Source organism: Apostichopus japonicus, chromosome 14, assembly GCF_037975245.1.
Source record: "Apostichopus japonicus isolate 1M-3 chromosome 14, ASM3797524v1, whole genome shotgun sequence".
NCBI classification, from domain to species: Eukaryota; Metazoa; Echinodermata; class Holothuroidea; order Aspidochirotida; family Stichopodidae; genus Apostichopus; species Apostichopus japonicus.
Genome location: NC_092574.1, coordinates 21,273,748 through 21,300,524, shown reverse-complemented (window position 1 = coordinate 21,300,524; position 26,777 = coordinate 21,273,748). Strand labels below are relative to the sequence as shown.

The 26,777-nt window shown below is 36.3% G+C and overlaps 1 protein-coding gene across 6 annotated transcripts in view; it reads right to left on the bottom strand.

Annotated features, from left to right (window-relative positions):
- The window catches only part of LOC139979460 (uncharacterized), a 114,725-nt gene that overhangs the window by 38,126 nt on the left and 49,822 nt on the right, over nt 1-26,777 (bottom strand). For all 6 annotated transcript variants that reach the window (XM_071990270.1, XM_071990268.1, XM_071990271.1 and 3 more), the window contains exons 2-3: nt 10,025-11,412; nt 533-676 (exon numbers count right to left, since the gene is read on the bottom strand). In XM_071990270.1, coding sequence (XP_071846371.1) covers nt 533-676; nt 10,025-11,395 — 1,515 coding nt within the window. In that variant the 5' untranslated portion in view covers nt 11,396-11,412. The remainder of the gene's footprint in view (nt 1-532; nt 677-10,024; nt 11,413-26,777) is intronic.

The following is a 26,777-nucleotide window of genomic DNA, read 5'->3' as shown; positions in this document are numbered from 1 at the left end:
TTTAATTTTGGAGTTTCTTTTTAATATTCTGTTTGTAATGATTTAAATAATCAGAATTTGGATGACATTAACACTAATGGTTAATTCGGAATGTGTTCATATCAATTTTATAGTGTCACTTGTACATATAGTTGAACTTAAATCTGTAAAAATTATTTGGGTCAGTTACTGATTGATTGATTGAACGATCGACAGATTTATTAATGAGAATTGTTATCAATATAAAAGAATATTTTGTATCATGTTTTGTCAAGAATGTCAAATGATTTTACTTCTAGATAATTCTGCAAGATTTCTTCAAATGTCAACACTATTCACATTTGGTATGAATGTGTCAAGTTTCCCTCTCAGACACATTCTACGATACAATTTTGACGACATAGGCCCAAGTAGACGACTGTCGTCAACGTTTGATGAAAAAAAATACTACCAGATAAGATAGGACCAGTTACAGACAATGCTAAGCATGTAAGGGGTAGGAGGTGAAACGTCAATTATGCCACCGTGAGTTAATTCTAAGCGTTTTTCTTACATTTTGCACAGAGATGGATCTGCCCTCTTTTCTCTCTGAGGCTCCTGGAGCGAGTTTCAGCGAAGCATATCGTAAGGTTGACTGTTGGAATTCCTTTAGGCTCTTATCTGACTCACAGTCGGCATCGGCCTCCTTACTATCCGCCTAAAACAAGATATGAAAAAAAAAGAAAAGTTTTTAGTACAAAATGTGATGCATAAACAATATATACTCTCATGCAGCAAAATGAAATGAAATAAAGAAAAAAAAAAAAATACACACCCACACAGTATCAAAAATGTGTTGGAAGTCCCCATTCATCGGATAATAATAGAAGTTGGCATCAATATTTGAATTGACCCGAGAGAAAATGTTCCATTTAACAGTAGATTTGAGGTTCAGCTCTCCTCGTATTTGACACATAATTTCTTCTTATCTTATGTACAAGTAAATTAAATGACTGAAAGTGGCCAATTTAAAAAAAACAAATTATGTTTTAGCTGAAACAGGATTTGAACATCTAAATCTAAAGGTCTGAAGTTTGTCTAAAGGTGAGGGAGATAGGGGGGGGGGGGGAGGGGGGAAGAGAAGGGAAATGCTCTCTAAACCTTTCTTATCACAAACTGTATGGTTGTGAGTGTGCGCTTTCGTCTGACTTTGATCTATCAAATGTATAATAAGTTTGCGAATGAAAATCAGTCCAACTACAAGCAAGAGTCAGTAACTTGCTTTTTCATCAGTTGTTGGATAGACCCAAGGTTTCGAAATATGGGAATTGTCTGAAACATTTTGTGTTCTGGTAATTAAAATACTCACAATCTGTCAATCCTTAGAGATATCTCACATTTATCATCAGATTGTCTAACAATATTTTTCATACTTCACGTGTATACTGGCAGGTGATGTTTCTCAGTCTCCTGCGACAACTTTTACAAACGACTTGATTTTTTTTGGGGTTTCTTTTTTTGTTGGCTATACCATTTCTTAACATAAATTCACACCTCCATCAGACTACACAATATTGACTTTTACGATTCAGAAACGGCTCTTTTGGTAGACGATCCACGTTGCCATGGCGATCGAGAGGGGAGGAAGAGATTTGTAACCCGCAATAGCGTCAGCCGTCCAGACATTCACCCTTAATTAATCTGCCAGCGCTGAGCAGGATTTCAGACTAAATCAAACTTCCTGTTCCTTCCATCTCTTTCTATTTTTTTTCTTCTTTCCTTCTGACTTTCTACTATTGTCAATGCGCACACCAGAGGAGGCATTTTCTCACTTCCTCCATTTAGGCTTCCCTACAGGTTCGAATGAGTTCTGTATCCCGAAAGGAAATGTTCTTTCTTTTTTTAAGTAGGTTACGTGAACACTGCAAAGTACGAACGAACGAGAGGTTCAAAAGTTCCCAGTCAAATGTCTCGAACCACTCAAACGCCCGAAATCGGAAAAAGATAGTTATCAAATTATAAACCTAGGCATAAGAAAGGAAGATTTAGGCATCAAAACACAAGAACTGGTACCCTGGATGGAGTCTTCCAATATAAAGTAATATAGGCCTATACATGGCTACTAGTCAATCGTTCATCTCTCAAATATACAGGATGTGGGCTTAAAGGGTTTTAAAGAACAGGGGGAAAAAAAGAGTTTGTGAAGGTGTTGCTGAGTTTTGAATCGTCACAAGACCATGTCAGCATTTAGATCTTGCAATTTCTGGTGTTAATATTGTAGTTATTAACGGTATAAAGCACAATATTAAGTTTTATTAGATCACAAACAGTCAAAAAAAAAATTCTGATACATGTTAGTTTCTTGAGAAAATACCCTATAAACCGTCAATTAGCATATATGTCGTTTATCATTTTACTCTTAACACAGAGACCAAATTAAATTCTGCTCCTTGGAATTGATTAATACAAGGACGATTTTCTTAAGTGACCCTTGACCTCCACAAGCAGACAGGTGTACACTATGGTACAAAATGTCCGAGAGAGAATGGTACTTCATTTCGTCCTAATGCATGTAATGTATCCGTTCTTATCCGTTCTAAAGCAAACTGATTCGATAGAGTTATGAGATATGAACAAAATAAAGATCACATGTTCACTGCCTGGACTGAGAAGCCAAATGCATTTGCACTTTGAAATACTACGTTCTAATTCAGAGGTTTAAATGAGCAAAAGAACGTAAGTCAATGAATCTAGTTTTATTGCACATTTTGTACTTTTAAAAAGATTCTAAGGGAATTGGAATTAAAATGTAGCATAGACATTGCTTAAAGGAAAGTCAGCAAACTCCCCCTCCCAGAAGCCCAGGATTCAGCTCCCTATCTACAACAACAGCAGAACAGGGACAAAAAACACACATTTTACTACTGAAAGATTGAAAATAGTATGTGATTTTCATACACACACATACTGCTCATTCAGTACCTCTTGTTCCCCCAGTAAGTAAAAAAAGTTATTTTATGAGAACTGGGCCAGCTGTGTAGAGGGTATATCTATCCTATAACTAATACTGTATGCAAATACAGGTACATTCCAACTTACAGGTATGGAATTGTACATAGCCAGATTTAAGTTAAAATTGGGGGACTCAATAATTTATATATTCTGTAAATATGGCAATTGTGGGATTCATTGTTAGATAGTAACAAATACTAACTCGGTTTGGCAAACAAACACTGCATATGAGCAGCCCTCTTTATGTTTGTGAAGCAATTTGGCCATTTTGTGTATCACTTTAATATGCTAAATCATGCAAGATAAGGATAAAATCATGCGAATGTCACTTATAATTTGGAAGACTCTGAAATTAATGGCTATAAAATTGACAGACTTGAAGCTGTTGCTTTCCATCATGGGAAAAGAGGTTTCAGAGAAAAAAATTCCCTGTTAAACCTTCTGAACATTCTTTTCAAGGTTGAATCCTTCCCAAGGTGCCAAATGTCTCCCATGCATAAATTGCCTTTGAAGGATTCTTGGCATACAGGAGCATATTGCATAAATTTATGAAAATACAAAAATGGATAATATTCCAGTGACACGCATTTGCAAAGTATATTTTTCATGAAATGTGTTTTGTAATCTACAGATGATAAGGCTTGAATATAGAATTATTTTGTGTAAAATGTTTCAACAAAAATTAATTTGGGTGTTGAATAAATATGCAGCTGAGTTAACTCGTGGCAGACAGCTCTATTAAACTATTTCCTCCTAAAACTATAATTCATCCACCAATTTTTACAGACGCTGCTTTGCATATGTGTCACTATATATATATATATATATATTACAATTTTCAATAATATTTTTACGTAAATATATATATATATATCTATATATATTTTTATATATATATATATATATATATAATTGAAAATCGTATTGAGTTGGAAAATCAAGAACAGTGAAAAAATTTCCAGCCTCCACCGGGATTCGAACCTGGGCCTCCCGCTCTGTACGCGAACACCCTAACCAACTAGGCTATGGACGCTGATTGTATGTCCAGAGGTTTGAAACCGGTAAAGAAGGTCGTAATTCCACTGTAGGCGTTTGTCACCTGTATCGAACAATACTAGTTCTGTTTTTGGTGACATATTTTGCCTTACTCTAGAGATCAAACATGATGCTAACTAACTCGAAATCATTTGTGATTCCTAAAGCCAGAAAATATTGAGAACCACAACTCTGTGGACATACAGTATAAAGTTCCCAAGTGAAATTGCTGAATTCAGAATTGCCAATTCACCACTGCTTTAGGGTGAGATTTGACATTAATGATGCATGCCACATATAGTTCATGTTACCATGGAAATGTGCAAAAAAGCAATCAATTTTGAAGTAAACAGTCCAGGAGTGTGTTTATGTCCCACAAATTATAGATATACAATGCTACTTTGCATGTTTCACTATGTATGTATATATATATATATATATATATATATATATATATATATATATATATATATATATATATATATATATATATATATATATATATATATATATATATATATATATAATCCAGATTTGGAAAGCCAGGAAAATGTAACTGAGATCTTGTCAACGAAACTATTCTATCTATTGGAACATCACATTAACCCTATCCTAGCCAAGGGGTGTAAATCCTTTTTCGGAGTAGCTGAGAGATCTCTTACTGAAACGTTGCTGCATATCTTTAGCGTGCTATTATGCAGTTTCATACCTAGAGAGCTACCATTGATAATATCTGAATTCAAACATCTGCTGCCCATTATTTCATTTCCTTCCCTCTAAAGGTTTCTTACACTGACGGACAAAATTCAAAAATTTGTTGAAAACTCAAAACAGGAAAATTCCACCCCCCCCCCTAAAGAAAGTGAATTTTAAAATTGTTGAATTTAGTAAAATATAACTAAAACTGACTATGAAAGGATCATATTACAAAGAAATGGAATCTTTAATATTTAATTTAAAAATTATCAAAGGACACTGGGAATGACCCTAATAAATATGCAGTCTCACTTTAAGATATCTTGATTGAAGGTACTCTAGAATAAGGTTCGCTAAAATATTAGCATTCTCTTGTGTCTTCTCCAAGGTGACATCACGCGTGCGTCTGTGCATATATATACAGGGTGCAAGGATGTAATCTAGCCTCCACATCCACCTACAAGGCATGTTTATATACGTACATGCTTTTGTTTGTTAATTTCAATTCACTTCGAGACTCACATCACAGATTGGCATGACCTTGTTCAAGAGTTTTGATGCTGTGTTTAATATATCTTTCATAACAAGCAAAGGGTTTGACTGTACTTTTATGTATAGACGTTTCATAAAGCTTTAAACTGTAGCTGATGAGTCCTGTCTGTCTATTTCCCTAATAAAACATTGCCTATAGTGCAGATCTAAGGGGGGGGGGAGGAATGGGGAGGGGAATGGGGACGGGGGAAGGGTGTTCACCCTACACCAAAAAGTTTAAAGTAGTTATCAAGACCATCTTGCATTTAAACCTAACTTATAAACCTAAATATGCCTCGAAAAGGACCATTTCACCTATGGAAGTATTAATTTTTTTTTCTTGCTGGATATTGATATGACCAACCAAACAGCCCTGCATTGGAGTCGACTTCTGTATCTTCAGGGTCACACCCCATCTTTTGTAAAACACTGGCCATATTGTTCAAATCTACTACTTTGTGAGGAAAGCATTTCCAAGATAGAGCTGAAGAAGCCTAGAGTTGTTTTGTACTCAATTTTGTACTCAATTTTGTACACAAATTTTGTACTCAAATTTAACCAATTTTCTTGACTTTTCAGTGTTAACTAGATAACAATAAACAAAAAATGTTGATTTTGCAGCAAAGTAACACATTCTTTAGCACCAAGTATAAATGCAATAAAGTAAGTACTATAATAAGTCAAATTCCAAGTTAATTAACTTTCTACTTCCATTTTCGTCATCTGAGTCCTTCTCCCTATTAACAAATTACACAACATTTTTAGTAAAACTATCACAATTCAAACCCCAGGTTTACTTCTCTTTATTAATTAAAAATTCTAATCTAATATGCATCTTTGGTCTACCTGTGAACATAATTTTCTGCTATGAACTCACCACACAGCATTAATCAAGTTATACATATATATATATCAAGTTATACAATTTATACAATTTACAAACCCTAAAAATAAATGAAAAATTTCAATTTAGTCTAATTTCAAAGTCTTCATATTACATGTATGTTTATGTACACTTCAGAGTGTATATTGCATAATTTACAAAAACACTAAAATGTTGTTGATTAAAATTTTGTCTCGATTGAGACGGTTGTTTTTGCTGATTTGTTGATGATTGTGTGTTTACTTTATGAGTAAATGATTTATTTATGCCAGCACCTTTTATTAGCTTGTGTCTTCAATCATGAATGAGTTGTGGTACCATTAAACATTTTTGATTTTTTTTTGGGAGGCTCTTTTTCTTTTAAGGGTGGGGGGGGGGAGGGGAGGGAAGGTGATCTTTTTGTGTGTGTGTATGTGATGAAACAAATTTGGTATAAGTTTTCCAAATAAAGGAGTCAGTTATACTTGAAATAATTAAAAGTAGAATTGGTGAGGGACTTTGACGATGATTGTTTGGGATATTGGGAGCAGATGGTTGCTGAAGGAAATTTTTGGGGCATATATATATTAACATCATCATAACAGTTTTCTTGATGTTATATACTAAAGTTATGGTTTACACACACACTCAAAAGGACACAACATCCCCAAGTTTACATTCAGAATCAAACCGTATTTTCGACAGAAAGAGATCGGGAGAGGGAACTGAGGATGAGAATTAAGGAGAAGGGGGTGCAATAGCAGAAGGAGATGGGAGAGGAAGAAGGCGGCAGAGAGAAGGGAAAGGATTTTTCAGTATCTATAGTTGACACTGGCGGTCAACATTCAAGCAATGGCAGAGGAAGGAACGTGTATAACAAGATTTTGCATTTCTAAAAATACACTACGATTTTTAATATTGACATAAGTTAACTTTAATGTTCTGCCTGAGAGACATATTGGTATTTTCCTTCTCTTTGGTTCTGCTATGTGATGTTTATAATGTTACCCTCTATTATCCTGCCATCTTCAGTTTGATTTTTTCCAATAGCTTAGTTATATTTTATTGATATTTTCAATAATTTGCACGGGAGTCACGATTTTAAGAATTCGCATACACTATGAATACCAAATCCCCAGACCATTATCCATTCCTTCTTTTTTTCGCAATAAAGTTTAGTAGCTCTATATTTTTTCTGAGTATATTTAACTTGCAATCTTCTGGTTACTTTGTGAAGACATTTACGGTTTGTTGTAACGAGAGCTGGGAGTGTAAGAGGGAAAATGTCGTGACTCATACATGTCCAAATTGTTTGTCTTATTTCGTCTACAAAAATATTTGAAAATGTCAAGGTTAGCACACAGATCAATTTCATCCCGTATGTCTCGTAATTTGTAGCATTTTCTGAAAGAGGCAAAGAAAAATCGTCTACTCTTGCCGAGAAAGGGGGGGAGGAGGAACTAGTGAAGAGAAAGTAAATGAAAAAGGAGAGAAAAGGGAATAAAAATGGGAAAACTATACACACACAACTTTGATTTGCATTTGTTGACTCAAGATGAGAAATCGTTCCCTTCTTTTTTTTTGGTCTTTTTGGCTACTTTTTACCAGAACAAACACGGTCGTTGATTTAAAATTTTTTTTTTTTTTTTTAAAGCTATGACGGAAGTTTCGACAGAATTACGGTAGGCTGGATACTGCACCCGATTATGAAAGCTTCACATGTCACAGAGACAATCACGAAAGGTCACTAAATTAATTCAAGTGTAAACTCGTTTTTCAAGGCCTTATTTTTTTTTCTGCTCTGAACGTGGCATCTGCGTTGCTATAACGTCACGTATAAGCGAGGCTTAGGTTCTGATTGGATTTGGCGAGGAGTCGTTGGATGTTCCGACTAAGATTGATAGACTGGGTTACATTTTTATGGGCGATGGATCGACTGCGTGTATCATGAGAGAGTGGTTGAATTCCCTGAAGTAGGATATTGAGCCGTTTTCAGACGCTGTTCAACATTTTTGAAGAAAAAAGATACCCTTACGACATGAGCTTCATTAATTCACCTGATGTAGTCACTGTAATCTCTGACGAGCAAGTGTTCCATTTGAAATAATCGAGTTTCTTGCGAAAGCTCATTAAACCCAGTCTTCCTTTAGGTTGAAAGATTGTAATAAATTGTCATGAAAAGGTAAGGACGTGCATGGGAGTATAGACAGAAAATATTGAAAGCCAATCATATCCAATTCCTATTTCTTTTGTTCTCGATCAAGTGCACAGAAAAACGAACACCAAGTTCAAACCACCCCTCCCCTCCCCCTCACCTAAAAAAAAAACGGGAGAAAAAAAGATGAAGATGTCCAGATAGAGATGAAAATTAATTTCCTTTGACTACCAAGAGATGGAAACTTGACTGGGATATTCAATTAAGTGAGGCGTGAGGCGTGAAGGCAAGCAGCAAAAAAACATGAGAATTTTATTAAAATGTAAAATGAAAAAATCTTGACCGAAGGATCTTCAAACCTCTCTCTCTCTCAACTAAAAGAATCAGTTCAAATCCTTTATATTTATCAGGGCTGTCTCTCTGACCAACCTTAGCAATCTGTGATAGGATACATACAGGTATGGATCCTAACCACTTTTTTTTTTTTTTTTTTTTTTTTTTTTTTTTTAATATATTTTTTTTTACCAATAATGGTGACAGTAACAGCCCCTCATTGATCTCTCCATGAGCAGAGGTGAATCACAAGCACTCTCCCATCAACGAACAGACTAATTGATGCTCTGGGTCTATTGCGAGACTGATGCGAAAGTTTTACCGAGCAGATGAATATCTGTTATCTGGTGCTGCATACTCAGGCATTTTAATATGCACTGGAAGCCTCCGGGGGATAGTGAAAGGAGAACAGAATTTACAATAAGTGTGGCGCAATTAATAAGGGGTGATAGACGTACTACGTGCAGCGTCTATTCGGTTTTTAACGCAGAACGAACCGTACGTGGGTGATATGCATTGCAGACAGTTGCTTAATATCTATATATGCTGCAAAGATGGTGTATGTACCCTATAGGATTGAATGGCAATAGTAGCCTAGCTGTCAGTTTGCCACAGAGAATTTTGAATCTGATTATATAAATTTTAAACTTTTATGTACATATTTTTGCCAATTTTGCAAGCTAAAACATGCTACTGTTGTTTTACTTATAAATGCACTGTTTATAGCAGCTAGTATAAAACTAGCAAGTAGACCGGAGGTTTATTTAAATATCAAATTTATCGGACAAAAGAAGAAGAACAAAAAAAACATTTTCTTTTTTTATCATAACATATAAGAGCAAAAGAGAACACAGCAGGGTACCAGGGAGGAGGGAAGTGGGGAGGGGGAAATGCAACAAATAATAAGATTTGATTTTTTGTGATAAATTTCACTATATGAGTTTGTCGATGCTAAGCATCTTTCTCAGAACTGAAGTTAAAAGACAATAGTTGCTTTTCTAAATTCTTTTTTATTTAGGGACTGTGTCAATAGTATAGGATGCTGAAGGGGCTGCAGCATCCTGCAGCCAGGCTGTATAGGACACCATCTTTTGTTGCTAGGATGTTTACGACAATTAAGCATTGGCGGCCTGCCAAGATATTTTCTTGTTTTGATATTGATTCAACCCTACTTTTCAGGTACTTTGCAACTGCTACCATTTTTCTTTTGACATGACGGCACCTTATAGTACAGTCTGCATGTAATGAGAAGCTTGCTGTAGCAATATGATCCCTAACTTTCCGCGCCACCTCCTCTACCCCTCCCCCGCCCCCACCCACCCCCAAAAATGCAAAACCAAAAAAAATTGGCTAACAGTAGACATGTCCAGAGATAGGGTACTAAAATCAAATGAAAGATCCTTCCCTATATTTACAAAACTTGTTAATTAAAAGTGACTTACCATCCTAGCAGGTTTCTTTGGTGGGCTACCCGACATATCCAAGGAGTCTGCAGGTGGGGTCCACTGGGTGGTACCACTGGGTATATGCCAGTAGTAGGTACCATGGGTGTCAGCTACTTCCCTCCATCCCGGGGGTAGTGAAGTGGGCTTCGTGAGAGCGGTCTTCTGTGACGTGGAGGGTTTGCCCAGGTCGATCATATGTGATTCCCCTTTGGGCTCGGGGGTGACCTCTATCCCCGATTCGGGTTCCACGCCCGGCGACATTTGAAGTTGCGTCTGGATTTCGGTTCCATTCTTGGCATCCTCTGTGAGAACGGCTAAGGAATTCTTTAAGCCGTCCTTGGATAGCAATCCGGGCCGCTTTATGGGCGACATCCTGTCGTCGGTCGAGGTCTCGCTGGCGTATCCGTGGTCCGGCTGCACGCTGGTGGGAGAGAGGGCGTCCTTGGTGTACCCCTCCTCCTGGGAACGAAGGCCAAAGCTTTTGTAGAGCATCGCGTATGTGGATTCGCAATCGTCAGTACTGTCGTCTTCCATGGTGCTGGGCCCCGAGTCGAAGGGAGGAGGGTGCTGGGGGGGTTCGTAGAGCCCCTCCCTACTCTCGCTGTCAGAGTCACTGACGCTGCCGTTCAGGGAGGCAGTGTCTTCTTCGACCCCGTCTGCGCGGGCCCTCGCGAGGGCTTCAAAGTCCGCATAGTAATTAAGAAAGCCACGTAGTTTGTTACCTAAGACATGATCGGAAGGGGAGGCCACGTCTGCGTCCGGGTCCTTCGGCGATTTTTTGTCCTTCGTCGATTCGTCGTCTTTGACCTGTTTAGGATCCGAATCGGACTCCAAAAGTTTTTCGCTCTGATCGTCTGAGCTGACCTCCTCCTCTTCCTCCTCCTCTTGCTCTTGTTCTTCTTCCTCTTCTTCCTCTTCTTCGATTTCTTCGTCTTCTCCGTCGTCGATGAAATCGATATCCGCAAACATCTGTTCCGCTTTCTTCTTATTCATCTCGCGGAGGATGTTATCGTCCGCCACGGTCAACCTCCCGTCGTCCTCTTCTTCTTCGGGGAGGTCCTCGTCCAGGTCGAACCCCGGCAGGTTCTCCAGTGGGTTGCCGATGCCCATCGAGGTAAAGTTCGTAGAGGCATACTTTGTTCGGCTTTTGGTGGCGGGCATCGTGGGGTTCGTCCTGGTGTCCTGTGTGTTGTCATTATTTATGTTGCCCTTGACCTTCAGGGTCTCCCCTAACTTTTCGTTGAGACATTTCAGTTCGTTTTCCAAGATGTCTGTCACGTCTGCCATCGATAGAGGGGTGTTTGCATTGACCTGGTCCGCAGGAGAGCCAGCATCGCTGTTATATGTTGGGTTCACCAAGGCAGTCATAACCTGGTTATTTTTGGCTGCAGTGACGAAGAAGAAAGAGAAGAATTTATCATTTAAAAAATATGAATGCTTCAGAACATTTTTTGTTTTTTTACACATTAAACTTCCTAAAATAACTTCCAGGCCTCACGGCAGCGTGGGAGGAGTCACAGCTTCAGGAGCTGGAGGCACAGAGGAAGTATGTGGTAAAAGAATAGTTTATGTTTATTTTCGTAGCCTAATAGACTTAAGACAAAAGGTAGACAAGCTTCTAGAATGACACCCTGTGACATTTTTGTCCCCGTGGTTTTTGACCTGTTTCCTGACGCTACAGAAAACTTGAACAAACGGTCTACTTACATATCAGTCTTTCTCTAGGAAAAACACTAGCTGCCCCATGAAACTTAAGTATATGCAGATATGATTTGCTGTTGTTGTTGTTGTTGTGACATTGATCCAAAACCTAAACAATATACTTTGTGCACATGTTAATATGTATGACAGGAGACATGGCATACACACACACCAGCTATACTTTGCTTCAGTGATAAACAGCTTTGTTGTGTAACTGCTTGATTCAAAATGGCCGCCACTATAAAAATAAAAAACACCTTTGATCTAAGCAAGGAGCAACTCCTCCAGAAACTATGATCACCATCAACAATATACTACTGTATATATTTCAACTGGAAGATATATTACTACTTTCCTTTGTACTATATAGAAGTTCTGCATAAATGCAACTGAATCAATCTTGAAGTTTGACCTTGTCTTTGTTTGGTAGCGGAAGATTTTTTTTTTTCTCCTCCACCTCGTTTTTTTATCAACGGACAAAATCTGAGGCTGATTAAATTCTGTCTCGCAAGGTTGAGTTAATGCCGGGTAAGATGAATAGAAGGTATGTAAAATGCATTTATTGATCTATTTCTTTGAAATTTGAATGCAAGATTGGGATGCTTTATGACTGGATATTAGCTTACAATGTTCTAAGATATTTGGCGCCTGCAAGCCGAGGAGGAGGAAGATATATAAGAATACATGTATTTTGCAAAACTGTAGTAAGGTAAAATAGGAATTATGTTGCGAGAAGCTGTAGGGCAGGGGGGAGGGAAGGGGAGGGGGGGCAGGGAAGGAGCTTGGTTGAAGGAATTTTGGAGAAAAGTTATTATTTAATAATTCATGAACATATCAGGGTAAATATATAATCATCAACTGGACACTTGATAGACATACAGTGATAATTATTACAGAGGTATATATATATATATATATATATATATATATTTATATACTAGATATACTAGTCACTGAAACAGCTGAAAAAAGAAAGAGATAACATTGCATTAAAACCAAGAGCTCAAAGATGTGCTATAACTCGACAACCTACTCAAATGTGGAGCACATGTCGTTTAAAGTCTGGGTATCAGTCCGGTATAGTGTGTGTTTAGTTGTACTCATATTCGTAGCATAGTTGACAGATGGTACTAGCTTGTATACTCTCCTTCTAGAATTGTTCTTGTCCTTAGAGCCTTGTACTCATAATATTACACGAACTCAAACCATGGCAAATTCTTCTTTTTCTTTTGTCTTACTTGTACTCAAACCATCTCAAATTCTACTTGTACCCATATTTTTGTTTGTACTCAAACCATGGCAAGTTTTTCTTGTACCCTTTTCTTGCTTATACTCAAACAATGGCAAATTCTACTTGTACCGATATCCTTGTTTGTACTTAAACCATAGCAAATTTCTCTTGTACCCGTATTCTTGCTTGCACTCAAACCATCACAAATTCTACTTGTACTTGCAATTAACTTTACTTGTACTCAAACTGTTGCAAATTCTATGTGTATAATCATACTGTTATTCATACTCAAAACATCATGAAGTTTACTTGTACTTAAGCCATGGCAAGTTCTATCTGTACTCATACACTTGTACTCAAACTGCGCAAATTCTAAGTAGTACTCGTAATCTTATTTGTACTCAATTCTACTTGTACTGGTACGCTCATGCTGTTTTACTGGCTGTCTGCTGGATAATATTGCATAAAGGCATATGGTCAAACTTTCTTAAAAACCAAAATATTTCTGTTGAGTCACAATTAACAAGGTGACATATCATTAGCCAACACTTTCTAGGAGTGAGAATAATTCACCATAATTCATCATGTGAAAATAAAATAAAAGATCACAATGTTTATTTTTAGTCTGTATAAAATTAAGTGAATGATTACGTTTTTATAGACGAATTGGTAGTTAGTTGACTTGACAGAAGCAATATTTTTCTTACAGAATAATTTCCTCCTTGAATGTTCAAATTTCACTCCTTACTCAATTTCATTATTAACATGAATTTCACACTAAACTACTCAGTATAAAAAGCACTTATCATTTTGACAGCTTATTCAGAAATAGTTAATTTGAGTGTATATGTAAGTAAGCCTATTTACAACAAAACACCTGTTTAGTACAGTCATTAACTTTTATAGCAAGCTTTGAATAAAAACCATACTTAACAATGAAACATATACACAATTACATATATACACATACTCCATCCTTCTCCCATGTGGTTGCTATTCTACCACCAGATCAGCCAGATCTTCTTCAAGTATCCAATTAAAGTGATTCTCATTAGATTACTTCGTTAAAAGTAACACTTACAGAAGATTAAAAAAAAAACCTGTAACCAGATCCCTTTAAGACTACATAAACACACACAGACATACCAGCCTAGCGACCAAACCACAGCTACTTCACACTCAAGACAGGAAATTATCTTCGACAAATGGAAGGATTCATTGCCAAACGAAAATCAAGCCCAAGACACCCCAGAACGAGGCCTCTTCTTGTCTCTATGCCGATCGTTTTTCGTTGATGTATGAGTCATCCTCCTTGTGCACGGAGAGATGTTGGGCAGCTGAATATTGCAAAGCTGCGACCGTGCATATGGTAATGTGCCCTGAGGCACTTCTTTACGTACGTACGTACATATATATATATATATATATATATATATATATATAGGCATACATATACAGTTGTTAGGGAACGCAGTATACCGAAATGTACACGATATAATATTATGCGCAAGATATCATTTTTCAAGAGAGAAAATCATGTTGGTCTTGACAATGTGTGAAGCGAGGGAAGGGCTCTGACGTTAATGGATGTAACATGAACGAGATGAATTTGATCTTCTTTCAAGTCTTTTTTTTTCCCCTTCTGTTTCTCCTTTTTCTTTCCTCTTCTTCTCTGCATATGCCTGTCTGATTCCCTGCCATATATTATTTCTGAATACTGAGTTAGCATTACATGGGCTTTACATAGTCTACAAAAGTGTTCTAGGGTTTAAATGGGAATTTTCCTGAGGTATATTAGTCTTTTAGCTGACATGATCAATTTTTTCAAGTGGAGTCCGCAAGATGTGTATGTACGGAATTTAAATGATCGACTCTTTATGCATATATATATATGTATGTCTTATCTTCTATTCCTGATTAAAAGTACACTCTAGGTTTGATATTTTAGACGATGTACGAGTTTATGAATGTTCAGGGAGCTTTAAGTGTATGTCTAGGGAAGATAGTATAAAACAGAATATCAGTCTGTGAGTTCATACAGATGTTGTGTTTTGCAAGCTGAATTTTTGAGTCCTGAATCAGTTGTATCGTCACATATATAAAGAAAGGCCAAACGTACTACTTCTTTGTACGAAATTTGCATCATCTGCCAATAATTTATACACAGAGTAATACTGATACATTTGCTACACAAAGTTGTTTAATTACTACACAAATTTACTGCCTATGTTATATGCAAGTTTGTACATTTACTACACAAGTTCTACATTTTTTTTTTAAATTTAAATTGTTACTCTTTGTTTAGTTGTCTACACAAGTTGCTACTTTCAATTACTACCGTATAGAGGTAGCTATGGAGGATGTTACAGACGTTGCTATACAAGTTGTTACTAATACTACAGATGTTGTTTCACAAGTCAATATTTGTTTTTATTTCCATACAGAAACCTATACCAGGTTGCTGTTTTTTGTTTACACAATAGCATTATATGCTACTCAAGGTTCATTTGCTACATTTTTGCTATATTCAAATTGCTACACAACAGCCTCATATGCTACTTATGTTTTGTTTGCTTCAGTAGCTGCTATACTTACAGTTGCCTAACATGCTACCAATGTTTTTAATTGCTTTTAAAATGCTACACAAATTTCCTAACATGCTACTCCTGTCTTATTTGTATCAGTAGTTGCTATTTTTAAAATGCTACACAAATTCCCTAACATGCTACTTATGTGTTATTTGCTTCAGTATTGTTGCTTTTTTTTAAATGTTACACAAATTCCCTAACATGCTACTCATGTTTTATTTACTGCAGTAGTTGCTATTTTTAAAATGCTACACAAGTTCCCTAAGATGCTACTTATGTGTTATTTGCTTCAGTATTTGCCATACTTAAATGCTACAAATTTCCTAACATGCTACTCATGTTTTATTTACTGCAGTAGTTGCTATTTTTAAAATGCTACACAAATTCCCTAACATATGCTACTCATGTTTTACTTACTGCAGTAGTTGCTATTTTTAAAATGCTTCACATATTTCCTAACATGCTACTTATGTTTTATTTGCTTCAGTATTGTTGCTATGTTTAAAATGCTACACAAATTCCCCAACATGCTACTCATGTTATACTTGCTTCAGTATAGTTGCTATATTTGCTATAGATAAAACTTGCTTGATGAATGCAGACACATTTGTAATCCTTAGCATGCAGCTAGATCGTATCTGAAAACATAGCTCTCACAGAAAAGAGAACACTCCAGGCCAATTCTAAATATTTGTAGTCGTCTACGTTAAAAGACAAACATTTTTGGTACAGTTGTCATTCTCCGGATCCCTCAATCCATACAATTACAGGATTTTTATTGGCATAATTACTGATTCACTGATATTTAATTTGACAAAATATTCCTCAATCTTCATTACTAAAGGAACATTATTTTGGGGCAAAATAATCCTTCAAAACATAATTAACCCAATTTCTAATTCTCTCTGGAGTTTCTGAGCTTGCTTTTCAATGTTTTTTAGTTGTCAATTTGGCGTTATATATATTTTTTTCATTTCTTCTTTCGAATTGTATGTTTCTTGGCAGTAGCTCGGGGGATTTGTAACAGTCCTTTTAATCATGCATGAATGTTCTATATCTCTCTATACGAAAGCAGACTTGAAGTGAAACTTGATAAGATTGATGGCAACATTAATCCCCCAAAGAATGTAACAGATGCACAAATATACATTAATGTAAATCAACGGTATGGTGGGTTAATCCAAATGTGTATTACAGAATGCCTCCAGCAGACTGTGGCATCAGGGCGACAGGGTGCTTGTGACAACCCCCCCCCCCCCAACTTACCTCCACAGTTTTTTGAAAAACTAAAAAGTGCTCTATATTTATTTTTTCATGAAGTTTAAGAATGATCTGTTTTTCGAAATAAACAGTATCCTTTTCCCATTTTTTGTAATCACTTAATGCCATCTTGTTCTTTAAATATTGTCTTATTTGTTGAAAAAAAGAAAGAGAAGATTGTAATTAAACGTTGCCCTGTTGTTCTAAAACTTAATAAAAATGTAGTTAAAAGTGTTCCTTTTTGTTGAAATCATTCAAATACTGGAATGTTTTGTAACCAAAGAGAATCCACTTCAACACAACATTTTCAGGTAACTTGATGGTTTTACCCTCAGATCAAAGTAATGTGTCCCCCTGTCGGCCCTCAATCCAACCCCAGATTGAACCTTTCTTCAGACGCCCCTGATCTAGGTGACATCTGAAACTGAAAGCTACATTCGATAAACAATGGCAGCTGTGCATGTCTAATAATCCTTTCAAAAATTCCCTTTCTCTGAAGATTAGGGCAACGATTTTTCAAATACTAGATTTGTACCTTAGACTACGATACACAGAGAGAAACATTAAAACTATGACTCATTGTACTATTGAAAAATTCCTGGTTTATTGAAATCAGAATTCCGGTCGAAATTTCCATAATTTTGGGGTCTCCTCTGTGGCAGTTTTGGTGTTACGATGATGAATCAGTTTGAAATTTCCTGTGGTAACAGATTTATTATAATATTCAGACCTGATGTGCAGGAGAGAGGGGGGTAACAGCGCCGGGGAAAATTAGGCCGGCCCCGGGATACATGAGATAAAGATGAATGTATTGGAAAAAATGAAACTGTTTGAAAAGGGAGCTCGCGACATAAATGTCCCTGTGGGCCTCAAATCCTTCTGATGATAGGTTGGTACCATATGCTACAATTTCACAAGGGGAAACAAATTAAAATTTTTGGTGCCATGTAAATCTTTGTAATAGTGCACAAGTAGCCCTAATTGTTATGTCATTGCTAAAATGTTTCAAATATATCTAACTATCAAACCTGTTTAGTTCTGTTTGTGACAAGAAAGCATATCTAATATCACCAACTTCAAAATGTTACCTTCATTATAGAATGACTGAAATGCATGTATCTGAGTCTGGCAAACCTTGAAAAGATATAATAATGGAGAACTGTTAAAACCATAATTAGGTATTAAGTAAATAATTCACATTAGAAATGAATGAAAATGTACACAATTCAAACAGAACATGTTTTTGTTTAAAACTTGACAGAGTGCACACACAGATGAAAGATGATTCTCAAACATGGTTTACATATCATACACCCAAAGAAAAACAAGAAATAAAAACAAGAAATGTTCCATTCTGTGCATCCTATCCCAGCAGAGAGATCCGGCCTAACTAATTTAAATTTATTTCAACCTTAAATCTACACAGCCACATCTCCTTACAGAATTTCTCCCAAAAAAAACATCACTGTAAGCTTGTTAATCTTATAAGTAAAATACAGCAAATTTGAGATTTCAGAGCACCAAAGGAGCAATAATTATTTCTGACAGAAACTATAGTCTCATTTTGACAGATGTTTTGTAAAAAAAAAAAAAAAAAAAAAAAAAATTTTAAATTGCCTGTTTCCCTCTATGAAACAATAATGCTTTGTGGAACTTTATATATTGTTATAGACTCTCCCATTAATCTAAATTGAATATTTTAGGGTTAACTAAGTCTGGAAAGAATATTTAATATTTCTCATTTCTCTCAAACGAGAATTCTGATCGACGGTTGCGGACACAGAGTATACGTTTAAAACTATGATGCATTGTACCATTAAAAACTCGGCTTCCACTTCAGATGACAAACCTATACTGACTCAAATGCATCAAATCATGTCAGAAGTAGTAATCAAAGCGATGATCGTGGTCCTGCATTCGTCAGCTTTTTGCCGAATGTTTTCAGCTTTGTCACTTTCCTCTGTTTACTCATTCAGTCAGGTGATCAGGGAAAGTGGGCAAGATCGTTACTGTTTCGGGAATTTAGATACGTCACATTTCGCAAATATTAACGAAGCATATACATACTTTCGACTAAGAGGTTCAATTCTTATGAATCGCAGAAAAAAATGGATGATTTAGAATTTTGCATTTTCCCGTAATTATTAAACGAAATGAAGTTATAAATAATGTGGAAATATTTTCAACACTAAATCCATTGGAATACACCATTTTCCTGTCCATACCGAATGCCTCGATTTTGTAACATTTGCACAATTCATAACCCATACACGGGCAGCTTTAGAGTTCTGGTTCAGGTCAGGGTTTTTTTTTAGTCAGGACTGGATTGAAAAAGTTGTGATCAGGAAATATTTCACCAAATAATGGATTTAAGCCAGATTTACAAAGTTAAGCATCTAGCCTGCCTCACAAATGTCTACCACCCCTGGGCATGTGTCGTAGCTGCAATGACGTCCAATGCATATGTGTAAAATCAAATACTGCCATGAGATTTAACCTGGCATCCTGACACTATATATGTTAATCACATTTTACAGAGCCGAGTCCAAGATGCCGATCAATATCACACACCGTAGGGTGGAGAGTCATGAAATTTTCAACGAATGTAATTGAGGGGCCAGGCCAAGAAATATTGGAGGCCACAATGAACTTGAATGTCTCTCCCTGATCATATAACAGCTAATAATGATTTATTTTTTTCAAAACAAAAACAAATTGCAAGATATTATCTGTGTTATGTCCATGGCCTCAATATCTTTATATGCTCACATGCCCTACAGATGTATAATTTAAAAAAAAAAAATCAGACTGTAAAGTTTGATATCAATTTCATGGGGAAAAAGGAAGATTATCATTAAATTTCCACCAAATACAAATTTCAAATATTAATCCTTTTCCAAACTAAATTTATATCACAATCCCTGCTGGTAGAGGTACTACTTTAAACTTTTCCTTTTTTTAATTTTTTTTTATATTTTTTTTGTGTGTGTTTGGGTTTTGTTGGCTCGATGAATCACTCTTAAAAGGTTTTTCGGCAAACATAACCTACAGGGTAAGGAGTAAGATAAAGATGTAAATACTGTACTCTCAGACGGCCTACACTAAAAGGAAGCAGCACTCTGCAGGAACTCTGTTCATAGCTGGTTAAATATTGACCGAGTTGACAGAGTCCAATAAGTGACGAACCACCAGACAGGCCTGCTACAGGATTGTATTTTAATCTCTGGTGGGTTATAAACCAGCTCTTCGTAGACGTGAGCTTGTTAAGACCTTTACCTTCTATCTATAAACGCTGTCGAAGGATGATACAAAATTGGTGATCTTACTGCTCCTGAATATGCTAGAATTTTTAATGATGGCTCCTGAATATGCTAGAATTTCTAATAATGGTAACCTTAATTATGTTGACACTCTATCAAGCATTTTTTTTTCATTTCTGGGTATTTTTTTTTAATTATTTGAATTTAACCGACCACAAAAATTGTCTGACTGGTCTAGTAGCTAGTAGACCTCCAGAAATATAGTTTTGGAAATTATTATTGCAAATATTTAGTACACCGAAAGTTGGAGCAAATTACGATAGCCTTTAATAGACTCGTCTTGTGGGTGTCAAAGAATGGAAATGCTCAACACTTATTATTACAGAGATTCTTGAGATGTAAACATGATACAGGAAAAGAACGCTGAGTTTTAATTAATTGCGACATATATCCCTGATCCTCAAATTTGTTCCGATGATCTGGGAAAGTTTCACCCTCTTAGTTAAACAATAATGTTTAACTTTTTAGTTTCTTATCAATACTTTTTTTTATAGAAATTCTCATCCTCTGATTCCAGTCTTTCGCTATATATATTTTATATCCTATCAAACCCTGACACCATCTGTAACCAAGGTTCAATTAATAATTTGCACTGATGGCACAGACATTTTTGAGAAGTTTATCGAATCTTCAGGTATAAAATAATCATCTACTCCATCCCCAAGCAGCAGTTTCTCTCACCCTTTTCGATTTCAATGCCTGAACACCAGACATCAATTTACCCAATCAAACAGTCATAATTGGATGCTAATGAACTTCAAACAGTTTTAAACCGAGACTTGAGAAACCTCAAAGGCATGCAGATTTACTTCGTTAGTGTTTTTCGATATTCAAAGGTTCGCTATATACGGTATTTTTGAAGTACGGGATGCGGTTGGAAAAGGTCTGGGAAGATGAATAAAGAGCAATATGTCATCGAGGTTAATGTAAGTCGGTCCATCTGTTTTATACCGAGTCGGTCTTTCCCATTCACAGACAACATAGTAAACGATATAGTAATCATTTACATAATGATGTGGACAGTGGCGGAGCGTCCATACAGTCAGGGGGGCTTTTCAGCTCTTTACCACTTTCTACTTATTCGCGATTATTGACTTTTTTATTGCGCTCTCATCTACCTATTGACATTTGTCACATTTTGTTGGTGTAATTTGGCGATGACACCTATTTATTCTTCGTTTATCTGCAAATCAGCCAGGCCTGGAAAGGGTCATTTCCGGCGATCTAGGGAGTATCTTTACTCCAAAACTTTCTGTTCGCTCCACGCCAACCTGTGGTGGCGTTCCGCTTAGATAGTGTCGAAAGCGCCCCTACAGACCATTCTCGCCCCTCCTGACCAATACCCCTAGCTCTGCCACTGGATGTGGACAAAAAGAACTTAGATACAGGCAACAGAATCAGAGGTACAAGAAGGAGTACCACATTTTATTTTGACACAGCAAAATGTTAGCACATCTGAATCTGGTGTCACATGATCGTAGATTCTATGGAACCAGAAATTCTCGGACAGTATTTACTATATTTCAAAGCTGAACGCCTGCAGACATCAATTTACCAATCAAACAATCAAAATTGGATATTAATGTACTTCAAATAGCTTGTATAAACCTTACATCTTTCTTTCAGTTCTCCTTCCTCATCCTTCTCCCTCCCCCCTCCTTCCCCACTCCCCCTTCCTCCTCCCCTTTTCCCACTTCCCCCTCCTCTTGGAAAATCATAGCTAGCACTTATTATTTGTGCCAGTTTATTAACAAGCTAAGAAACAACATTGACCGATTCTAAATATGTAAAGTAGCTAGACAGAGGTATATAGGTTACATCGGCTATGAAAGTGTTAGGCATTTGGCTCATTAATTAGGTTTCATGTTTGTCTTAATTGTTAGTTTCAAAGTATTTTCTCCTGTTGAGCTTGATATCTCTATAGTTATGAAATATTATTATACTCAACTGCATTGCAACAACCTGCAATATGTGCCTATGACACCTAATTGTAGTAGGAAAAGTTACCGATGAAAACTGCGGCCGCCCCTGCCTCTATTCCTTCAACTTTACTACACAGAGAATCGTTTACATCCCAGTCAAGAATAAATATAGTCTGGCTTGGCATAGGAATATTATCTACCATAAAAAATCCTTGAAAATACCCAAAAATCTGAAGATTTAGCCCCTGAAGTTCGAGTTATATGAGAAAGGAAAAAAAAAAGAAATTTTTTGATACATATCCTCAAGGTGAATGAGATTGCATGGGTCTTAGCACCAATCTTTCAAACAGCCCAAGAAAAAAAAACAAAAACACCATCTTTTGAGATTTTTAAATCTGAAAGTTGAAATACGAGACAAAATGTCAATATTTTGCTTTGATAGAGTGAGAAAATATTTCCGTAAGACTTCTCGGTTTTCATATGCTTCACCCTATTACTAAAGCAAACCTTTTTGGTTTTGAGTAACGGCAAAGGGTGAGAGAATTAGCCTTAACTTTCTTTGAAATCTAATCCTGGAATTTCCTAAAAAGCATGAATGTTGGGTGTAGTTTACATCAGTCACAGAGATGACGACATCTGAGAGGTGTTAAAGCTATATTTTGCAGTCTGTTATAAATTTGCATAATTCTGACTTACAGTCATACGTATTCACACGTTATATGGATACATCTCTGGCTGAATTAAGTATCAATATTATGGTTACAACCAATCAACATCTTCTAATAACCCGGCTATTTATACTTTAATCAAATACTGCCCAGCAAGAACAAATTCCGTCCCAAATATTCTGTACTAGATTGCTTCACTTTTCTTAAAGGTGAATAGCATTTGGCCTGAAATATGCCAAAATTTAGTCAGATAATGGTCACTCATATCTTAACCTTCAAAACTCCTTTTACTGGCCAAACTTTGATAAGCAATTTCTTCTTCATTGAGACATTCAATTCTCTAATTAGGCAATCCTTAATGTTGGTGGCAGGGTGGGACACCTGGGAGGGTCACTAGTTAAACCCAAAGGCAGTTATATACCTTTGACATATTTTACTGATGACCTTTAACCTTTTAAATTTATTGTAAAGACTGATAATTTTCTGGTATAATTTTGAAATGGAACAAAAGACACAAGACCATGAATCAATTGTATTAAGAGCTGGGGGGAGGTGGGGGGGGGGGAGGTAGAGGTGATATGAGCTTGATGTAGTTTTGTTTCCCTTTGCTTGAGACTTTGTTAACAAGATTAGGCCAGTTCTTGCTATCATATGCCAACTTGGATCACTTCCAAAAAGAGATAAAAACAAAGCTATATATCAGTTCCAAAGAGTCATGATAGAATTTATAGTATTCAGTTTGTATAGAGGAATAAAATACCATTTTACAGTAATTTGCCAACAGTTTGTATCATTAAAAGAAGTCTCTACACAACCAACTGATGTACCTACCAGGATGGTTGTTGATTAATCATACCCTCACGTAATCAGTTTATTATCAGTTTATTGATGATTCTGTATATTCATCTAATGCTGGCTCAGAATGACTAACTTCCTTCTTGTCTGTACTTGGCAATGTAGGAACCCTTCAAGAATGCTAAAAGAAGGCAACGCTTATGGAAATGTCCACGTTTCAAGAGCCTCTGCAACTCATATCCTTGTCGCTTTCCCTATGCATGTTTTACCCGAAGCACTTTATAAATCTCTACTCATGTTAAGAATTAATTTCTCATAATGACTGTGGGCTTTGAAAACCAGATCCTTCCTAGATTCATGCCAAATTCCAAACACGAACAAGAGAGGCGTGAAGGATGTCCTAAAGCAGGGTCAGCTAGTGGTGGCTTACTGCTGTCTTCAGCCTTTTTGACATCAACTGCTAGAACCGTTGGGTAGGTAAAATGACAAGTGTATACACGACTGTTCATAAATTTATACAAAATGTTCATTATGTATGTATGTGTGTGTGTATGCATGTATGTATGTTAGATCCTCCTGCAAGCAGGAACTCGCGAAGAAGCCATCAATGGCTTATCAAAGCTGCAAGCTAACCAAAGTCAGTCTCTTAGATTCATATTTAACGTCCATGATTATGAATTGTCAACAACTCTGTAACTGGACGAGATACATTATTCTTGGAATGACTCGAACTCGGGACCTTATGATTGAAAGGCACCGGCGTTAACCACTGAGCTAACACTCCAGTACCATCAACATTTCCTGTTACACACTGGCTGTACTGAGTTGGCCAGTACTGTATATTGTGTTAGTATAATCAATAGCCTAGTACACCAATTTCCCGTGGGCCAGTTCAAGCTTGAAATTGTGCCTCTCTGCCTCCCCCCAATGTATCCCACCCCTGCCCCTCCCACTCCCACTCCCAACACTCAATCTTGAATCAGAAATTTGTGAAATCACACATATTTATCACAAGGCTCTGTCACGTTCACACCTGAATGCTTGCTGAAGATGGGATCGCCTGCGGGGGATCAGTGAACAGGAATTAACATACGTTATTCATTACGCGAGACAGAGGTGTCATTATGCACACAGTATATTACAGATTCCGTACATATAGCATACTGAGTCATATATATAATGTACATGCAGTAGAATCTGTATTGAAGTAAAGATGGAGGAATAACTAAAACTCCATCTCCACCGTGCAGTGCTTACTACATATTTTATGAAATCAGCTACAAATTATTCTGTGATGTCAACAGTACTGTAGCGCAATAGCACTGATATAGTAAAGGAAGTATTTAATAGTAGTCCGGTATTAATGATACTATAGACTTATTATCCCAGTATCAATGATACTATAGACTTATTATACCAGTATCAATGATACTATAGACTTATTCTCCCAGTATTAATGATACTATATAGACTTAGTATCCCAGTATCAATGATACTATAGTCTTATTATCCTGTTATTAACGATACTATAGACTTATTATCCCAGTATCAATGATACTATAGACTTATTATACCAGTATCAATGATACTATAGACTCATTATTCCAGTATCAATGATACTATAGACTTACTATCCCAGTATTAATGATACAATAGACTTTTTATCCCGTTATTAATGATTATCAATAATACTATAGACTTATTCTCCCAGTATTAATGATACTATATATACTTATAATACCAGTATCAATGATACTATAGACTTATTCTCCCAGTATCAATGATACTACAGACTTACTATCCCAGTATTAATGATACTACAGACTTAGTATCCCAGTATCAATGATACTATATAGACTTAGTATCCCAGTATCAATGATACTATAGACTTATTCTCCCAGTATCAATGATACTAAAGACTTATTCTCCCAGTATTAATGATACTATATACTTAGTATCCCAGTATCAATGATACTATAGACTTATTATCTCAGTATCAATGATACTATAGACTGACTATCCCAGTAATAATGATACTATAGACTTATTATCCCAGTATTAATGATACTATATAGACTTAGTATCCCAGTATCAATGATACTATAGTCTTATTATCATGTTAATGACTATAATAGCATTACCATCAAGAGAAAATCGAACAAACTCTGGAAAATTATGCAAATATAACCAGCTGACTTATGTATTAACATAGCTATAGACATGGACATAATTAGCAGTACTTTGAATAAAATTTTAATATTCTAGAAACATTGAGATAGCTTGTAAACTTTATTAAATTCTTCTTCATTTTGCTTATCATTCTAGCTGATTTATAAATTAAAATCCTGGAAATTTCAATCTGAGTTGTCCTCAAAAACCTCTCGCCTCGTCAAGCTACCCTCCAAAGCTCGACACTAGCGAACCTCTCTCTCTCTCTCTTCATCTGATCAGAGATGACTTTTCTCCTAGAGGCCCTACATGAGTAACTCTCCTCTTATTCTCACTTGACGAATCTTCATCTAATGCCTATTTCTTCTTCTTCTTCCCCATCGCTTTACAGCAAGTGACTAAATTAACTAACTCAGACTGAGTGACAAAAAGAGTCCTAATGCAGGGTAGTACATCCAAGAGAGAGCTGATCATGTGACTCCAAAGAAAAACACTAGAGCATATCTGAGCAGAGACGACTACGTTTGCAACTCCTCCCCTGTTGATTTACAATGCAATTTAGCAATAAATGTAGAAAACATGTTAGAACTGAAGAACCCCCCCCCCCCAAAAAAATTGAACATGTTCATATATAGATATACAGAAGTATATGGAACATATTCTCCCTCTCAACTGAAATGATAGAAATTTACGATATTTTAATTTCAAGAGAGTTTGTTTATTGTGGGTGTGTGGGCGATTAACGAATACATTTCATCAACTGTAAATGCCTTACAAAAGAATCGTAAACAACTGCAAACAGCATGAATATATAGCATTAGGCTTAATGACCATTCAGGCTGATAATCAACTTGTTTATTTATAAGAACAGTGTACATTGTTCAATAGATAATATCAATGCAAATCACAGTTGACAAACCATCTGATAGAATCGCAACCAAATTTTTGATGCCAATAATTCTGTTGTATTTTGAAACATGTATGTAATATTGACCTTCCATATTTTCCACATACATGTATACATAGCTCTACATTCAACACAAGATCCCCATATGTGATATGCATGTGGATTCGAAGCCAACCGTATAACTGGGCT